Raw genomic sequence first — 7,298 nt, forward strand, 5'->3', positions numbered from 1 at the left:
ACTGTCTGTGTGGGGTTTTCTCTCCATGTCTACGTGAGTTTCCTCCGAGTGCTCTGATTTCCTCTCACAGCGCAAGGATGTGCAGGTTCGGTGGATTGACCATGCCAAGAAATTGTTCCTTAGTGTCCAAAGATGTGTAGGTTAGATTGGGTTATGGAGATGGGCGGGGAAATGGGATTAGGTAAAGTGCACTTTCAGAAGGTCGGTGTATACTCGATGGGCCAAATAGCCCCCTTCTGCACCGTAGTGATTCTATGATTCTAAGATATGTGGCTCCCGACCCACAGCAAAGTGTCCTCTGAAATGGCTTGGCAAGCTACTCCATTACCAAAAGGTGGCTCACCAACACTTTCTCAAGAGGAATGAGAGGTGGGCAATAAATACTGGCCTTTCCAACACATCGCATGAAAGAGTCAAACATAAAGTGCTTTGGGACATGACGTCATAAAAGTTGCTATATAAATGAAATACTTGGCCAGGGAGATTGGGAAAGTAAGGCACAGAGATGGGAACCTGGTCGGAGATTCAGCGAAGGTCAATAAGGCATTCGAGGAATTCTACGGCAGGCTGTATGAGTCGGAACCCCCAGCTGGGCCGGAGGGGATGAAGCAATTCTGAGGGGGGCTGAAGTTCCCGAAGTTGATGAAGACTTGGTAGAAGGGCTGGGGACCCTGATCGGGTTGGAAGAGATAGCAGAAGGGCTGAAGGCCATGCAGTCGGGTAAAGCCCCGGGACCGGATGGGTACCCCGTGGAGTTTTACAGAATGTTCTCTGGAATGCTGGGGTCACTGCTGATGAGGACATTTAATGAGGCAAGGGAGAGAGGGGGAACTTCCCCTGACGATGTCACAGGCCACTATCTCATTGATCCTGAAGTGGGATAAGGACCTGGAGTTGTGCAGGTCCTACAGACCGATCTCCCTAGTAAATGTAGACGCCAAACTGTTGGCTAAGATCTGGTCCTCAAGGATTGAGGACTGCGTCCCGGACGTGATTGGGGAGGACCAGACGGGATTTGTTATGGGTAGGCAGTTGGTGGCCAACGTAAGAAGGCTATTGAATGTTATCATGATGCCTCCAGAGGGTAGGGACGCACAGGTAGTGGTCGCAATGGACGCAGAGTAGGCATTTGATTGGGAGGAATGGGATTATCTGTGGGAGGTATTGGGGTGGTTTGGCTTCATTAACTGGGTCAGGCTACTATATCAGGTGCCCATGACGAGTGTTCGGACGAACAGGCTGACAGGGTTGGAAGACAGAATCTCGCTATACACAGATGATCTGCTCTTATATGTGTCGGACCCATTGGAAGGGATGGAAGAAATTATGGGGATTCTGGGGGATTTTGGCCGGTTTCCGAGTTATAACTTGAACATGGGGAAAGCGAGATGTTCGCGATCCATTCAAAGGGGCAGGAGAGGCGGTTGAGGGAGTTGCCATTTGAGGGAGTTGTAGGGGGAAGCTTTCGGTACCTAGGCATGCAGGTGGTGTGGGAATGGGAACGGCTGCACAAGCTTAATCTGGCCCGACTAGTAGACCAAATGAAGGAGGATTTTTGGAGTTGGGACGAGCTTCCACTGTCACTGGCTGGGAGGGTACAGACAGTGAAAATGACGGTTCTCCTGAGATTTCTGTTTGTATTTCAGTGTCTCCCCATCTTTATTCCTCGGTCCTTTTTTAAACGGGTCAACAAGGTGATCTTGGGCTTTGTACGGGTGGGTAAGACCCCGCAAGTTAAAAAGGGAATGTTGGGAGGAGGGTGTGCTGGCACTCCGAGATCTTTAGTAATTATTACTGGATGGCGAAGATAGCCATGATTAGGAAGATGGTTGTGGGGGGCGGGGGGGGGGGGGGGGAGCGAGTAGAGTAAGGGCACTAGTTTGGGGGCATTGGTAACGGTGCCTTTGCTATTCCCACCAGCACGCTACTGCACCAGCCCCATGGCGGTCACGGCCCTGAGTGTCTGGGGGCAATGGAGGAGACACGTGGGAGCAGCTTCCCCCCCTCCCTCAGCTTCCCCCCTCCCCTCCCTCACGTGCCAACCAGAAATCAACAGTGGTTGCTGCAATAACAATCTCAGTTAATCAGAAAGAGATTCACAGGAAGGCGAAATGTGATTGTAGCCCTCCATGCTCAGCCAGTAAAAACTGCAACGGGTAACATTCATATTTATTAATGATCTAGACCTTGGTATGCAGGGGATAGTTTCAAAGTTTTCGAATGGTACATAACTTGGAAGCATTATAAACTGTGAGGAGGAGAGTGCAGAACCTCAAAAGACATAGGCAAGTTGCTGGAGTGGGCAGGTAGGTGGCAAATGAAGTTCAATGTGGAGAAGTGTGAGGTGATACATTTTTGTCGGAAGAACATGGATTGACAATATAAAATAAGGTGTACAATTCTTAAAGGGGTGCAGGAAGGTGGCAAATGAAGTTCAATGTGGAGAAGTGTGAGGTGATACATTTTTGTCGGAATAACATGGAATGACAATATAAAATAAGGTGTACAATTCTTAAAGGGGGGCAGGAGCAAAGGGACTTGGGTGTATATTTGCATAGATCATTGAAGGTGGCAGGACAGTTGGAGAGAGCAGTTAATAAAGCATTTAATATTCTGAGCTTTATTAACAGGGCAGAGAGTACAGGAGCAAGGAGGTTATGCTGACCTTATAGAGGACATTATTTTGAATTCAGCTGGAATGTTGTGTACAGTTCTGGGCATCACATTAGAGGAAGGATGTGAAAGCATTGGAGAAAGTGCAGAAGAGGTTTACAAGAAAGTTCCAGGGATGAGAAACTTTCCACACCTCCACCGACCCCCTTAACCCAGTAATCCCACCTAACTTTTTTTTGACACTAAGGCCAATTTAGCATGGCCAATCCACCTAACCTGCACATCTTTGGACTGCGGGAGGAAACCAGAACACCCAGAGGAAACCCACGCAGACACGGGGAGAACGTACAGACAGTGACCCAAGCCGAGAATCAAACCCGGGACCGTGGTGCTGTGAAGCAACAGTGCAAACCACTGTGTTACCATGCCGCCAGTGCTGCCAAAAGAAGAAAATGCGATGCGAACAAAACTTTTTCACACAGAGTGGTCCCGGTCTTGAATGCTTTGTCTGGGAGGAGGGTGGAGTCAGGTTCAGTGGAGGCATAAAAGAGGGCATTAGATGATTACTTGAACAGAAACAATGTACAGAAAAGGCAGGGGAATGGGCGCTAAGTCTTAAGGCCTCATTTGGAGAGCTGGTGCAGACACGATGGGCCAAATGGCCTCCTTCTGCACCATAAGGATTCCGTGATTCTGCTGTGCAACATCTGAATTGGATAGGGTCGGAGGTATGTCGTTTATTCACTTTAAAAAATGAAGACTAGGGGATCATTTCATGGCGTTTGTGACAGTAGATTATTGCTGTCAGTTAAACGGTGCCCAGCAGAGGGAGTTGCTATGACACTCTCTGCAAGGTAGAGTGATGAGGGGGAATTGCTGGTGGAGTGGGTGCTTCACAGCGGGGCTCTCTCGCTGCACGCTGTCTCTGACCAGCGCTCTGTGTAGGGTCTCCGAGCAAGGCTGGATAATCGGGATGACTGAGATTAAAGCTCTGAGTGGCCTCAAAAACTCTTCGGAAGAACAGTTGCTGAGCAGTTATCAGATTTCCGAAAGCGAATATGAATATTACGAATTGGATATTTCTTTCGACGGGCTCAAAGCGAACAAGTGTAAGTGTTTCCATTCAGTATTTCATCCCGTTACCCCAGCGGGGATTTTCCCAAAAATAAAACACCGGGCAGTAAAATCTATGGCATTGGCCGCTGGCTGATCTGCCATGTCAATGTCTACTGACTGAGGTTCCTGCTTGATTCTTTTCATATTAACAAGATGCAAGACCACTATTCTCTGAGTGAGCTTCACTTTGGAAAACAATCTGATTCCCCCCCACCCCGCCTTATTTTCTGCCTAAATCTTTGTTTTCAGTGTTGGGAGATGCGAACATGTTGCAAGGGACAGAGTGTGGGTCATGGTTTTGTTCAGATCTGACACATCCACCCCCCCCCCCCCCCCCACCCCATGAGCCCTCTCTCAGCCTCTCCCTCACTCCCTCAGCTTCTCCCTCCTTCAGCCTCTCCCTCTCCCTCCCTCAGCCTCTCCCTCCCTCCCTCAGCCTCTCCCTCCCTCAGCCTCTCCCTCTCCCTCCCTCAGCCTCTCCCTCCCTCAGCCCCTCCCTCAGCCTCTCCCTCTCCCTCCCTCAGCCTCTCCCTCTCCCTCCCTCAGCCTCTCCCTCTCCCTCCCTCAGCCTCTCCCACTCCCTCTCCCTCCCTCGGCCTCTCCCTCTCCCTCCCTCGGCCTCTCCCTCTCCCTCCCTCAGCCTCTCCCTCCCTCAGCCTCTCCCTCTCCCTCCTTCAGCCTCTCCCTCTCCCTCCCTCAGCTTCTCCCTCTCCCTCCCTCAGCTTCTCCCTCTCCCTCCCTCAGCTTCTCCTCTCCCTCCCTCAGCTTCTCCCTCTCCCTCCCTCAGCTTCTCCCTCTCCCTCCCTCAGCTTCTCCCTCTCCCTCCCTCCCTCAGCCACTCCCTCTCCCTCCCTCAACTTCTCCCTCTCCCTCCCTCAGCCTCTCCCTCTCCCTCCCTCAGCCTCTCCCTCCCTCAGCCTCTCCCTCCCTCAGCCTCTCCCTCCCTCAGCCACTCCCTCCCTCAGCCTCTCCCTCCCACAGCATCTCCCTCCCCCTCCCACAGCCTCTCCTCTCCCCTCCCCAACCTCTCCCTCTCCCTCCCTCAGCCACTCCCTCTCCCTCCCTCAGCTTCTCCCTCTCCCTCCCTCAACCTCTCCCTCTCCCTCCCTCAGCTTCTCCCTCTCCCCCCCTCAGCTTCTCCCTCTCCCTCCCTCAGCTTCTCCCTCTCCCTCCCTCAGCTTCTAGCTCTCCCTCCCTCAGCTTCTCCCTCTCCCTTCCTCAGCTTCTCCCTCTCCCTCCCTCAGCTTCTCCCTCTCCCTCCCTCAGCTTCTCCCTCTCCCTCCCTCAGCCTCTCCCACTCACTCCATCAGCCTCTCCCTCCCTCAGCCTCTCCCTCAGCCTCTCCCTCTCCCTGCCTCTCTCTCAGCTTCCCCTCCCCTCCCTCAGCTTCCCCTCCCCTCCACTCCCTCAGCTTCCCCCTCCCCTCCCTCAGCTTCCCCCTCCCCTCCCTCAGCTTCCCCCTCCCCTCCCTCAGCTTCCCCTCCCCTCCCTCAGATTCCCCCTCCCCTCCCTCAGATTCCCCCTCCCCTCCCTCAGCTTCCCCTCCCCTTCCCTCCCCTCCCTCAGCTTCCCCCCTCCCCTCCCCTCCCTCAGCTTCCCCCCTCCCCTCCCCTCCCTCAGCTTCCCCCCTCCCCTCCCCTCCCTCAGCTTCCCCCCTCCCCTCCCCTCCCTCAGCTGCCCCCCTCCCCCTCCCCTCCCTCAGCTTCCCCCCTCCCCTCCCTCAGCTTCCCCCCTCCCCTCCCCTCCCTCAGCTTCCCCCTCCCCTCCCCTCCCTCAGCTTCCCCCCTCCCCTCCCTTCCCTCAGCTTCCCCCTCCCCTCCCCTCCCTCAGCTCCCCCCTCCCCTCCCCTTCCTCAGCTCCCCCCTCCCCTCCCCTTCCTCAGCTCCCCCCCTCCCCTCCCCTTCCTCAGCTCCCACCCTCCCCTCCCCTTCCTCAGCTCCCACCCTCCCCTCCCCTTCCTCAGCTCCCCCCCTCCCCTCCCCTTCCTCAGCTCCCACCCTCCCTCCCCTTCCTCAGCTCCCACCCTCCCCTCCCCTTCCTCCAGCCTCCCTCCCCTTCCCAGCTCCCCTCCCCTTCCTCAGCTTCCCCCTCCCCCTCCCTCAGCTTCCCCCTCCCCTCCCTCAGCTCCCCTCCCCTCCTCAGCTTCCCCCTCCCCTTCCTCCCCTCCCTCCCTCAGCTTCCCCCTCCCCTCCCCTCCCTCAGCTTCCCCCTCCCCTCCCCTCCCTCAGCTTCCCCCTCCCCCTCCCCTCCCTCAGCTTCCCCCCTCCCTCCCTCAGCTTCCCCCCTCCCCTCCCTTCCCTCAGCTCCCCCCCTCCCTCAGCTTCCCCCCTCCCTCAGCTTCCCCCCTCCCCTCCCTCAGCTTCCCCCCTCCCTCCCTCAGCTTCCCCCCCTCCCCTCCCTCCCTCAGCTTCCCCCCTCCCCTCCCCTCCCTCAGCTTCCCCCTCCCCTCCCTCCTCAGCTCCCCCCTCCCCTCCCCTCCCTCAGCTCCCCCCTCCCCTCCCCTTCCTCAGCTCCCCCCTCCCCTCCCCTTCCTCAGCTCCCACCCTCCCCTCCCCTTCCTCAGCTCCCACCCTCCCCTCCCCTTCCTCAGCTCCCACCCTCCCCTCCCCTCCCTCAGCTTCCCCCCTCCCTCCCTCCCTCAGCTTCCCCTTCCCTCCCTCCCTCAGCTTCCCCCTCCCCTCCCTCAGCTTCCCCCTCCCCTCCCTCAGCTTCCCCCTCCCCTTCCCTCCCCTCCCTCAGCTTCCCCCTCCCCTCCCCTCCCTCAGCTTCCCCCTCCCCTCCCTCCCTCAGCTTCCCCTCCCCTCCCCTCCCTCAGCTTCCCCCTCCCCTCCCCCCTCAGCTTCCCCCCTCCCCTCCCCTCCCTCAGCTTCCCCCCTCCCCTCCCTTCCCTCAGCTTCCCCCCTCCCCTCCCCTCCCTCAGCTCCCCCCCTCCCCTCCCCTCCCTCAGCTCCCCCCCCTCCCCTCCCCTCCCTCAGCTCCCCCCTCCCCTCCCCTCCCTCAGCTCCCCCCTCCCCTCCCCTCCCTCAGCTCCCCCCTCCCCTCCCCTCCCTCAGCTCCCACCCTCCCCTCCCCTTCCTCAGCTCCCACCCTCCCCTCCCCTTCCTCAGCTTCCCCCTTCCCCTCCCCTTCCTCAGCTTCCCCCTCCCCTCCCTCAGTCTTCCCCTCCCCTCCCTCAGCTTTCCCCCTCCCCTACCCTCCCTCAGGTTCCCCCCCCCTCCCCTCCCCCCTCTCCTCCCCTCCCCAGCTTCCGCCTCCCCTCCCTCAACTTCCCCGCCCCTCCCTCAGCTTCCCCCTCCCCTCCCTCAGCTTCCCCCTCCTCCCCTCCCTCAGCTTCCCCCCTCCCCTCCCTCAGCTTCCCCCCTCCCCTCCCTCAGCTTCCCCCCCCCCTCCCTCAGCTTCCCCCCTCCCCTCCCTCAGCTTCCCCCTCCCCTCCCTCAGCTTCCCCCCCTCCCCTCCCTCAGCTCCCCCCTCCCCTCCCTCAGCTCCCCCCCCCCCCCTCCCCCCCTCCCCCCCCCCCCACTCTCCCCTCCCTCAGCTTCCCTCCCCTCCACTCCCTCATCTTCCCCCTC

General features: G+C 58.3%; 1 protein-coding gene across 1 annotated transcript in view; it reads left to right on the top strand.

Moving 5' to 3' along the window:
• The first annotated feature begins 3,480 nt into the window (after positions 1 to 3,480).
• LOC119968833 (melanocortin-2 receptor accessory protein 2-like) overlaps positions 3,481 to 7,298 on the top strand; it is a 49,275-nt gene continuing 45,457 nt past the window's right edge. Inside the window, exon 1 of the mRNA XM_038801678.1 lies at positions 3,481 to 3,722. Within this exon, the coding sequence (XP_038657606.1) occupies positions 3,587 to 3,722 (136 nt within the window). The 5' untranslated portion in view covers positions 3,481 to 3,586. The remainder of the gene's footprint in view (positions 3,723 to 7,298) is intronic.

This window comes from Scyliorhinus canicula, chromosome 7 (assembly GCF_902713615.1).
Source record: "Scyliorhinus canicula chromosome 7, sScyCan1.1, whole genome shotgun sequence".
Lineage (NCBI taxonomy): Eukaryota > Metazoa > Chordata > Chondrichthyes > Carcharhiniformes > Scyliorhinidae > Scyliorhinus > Scyliorhinus canicula.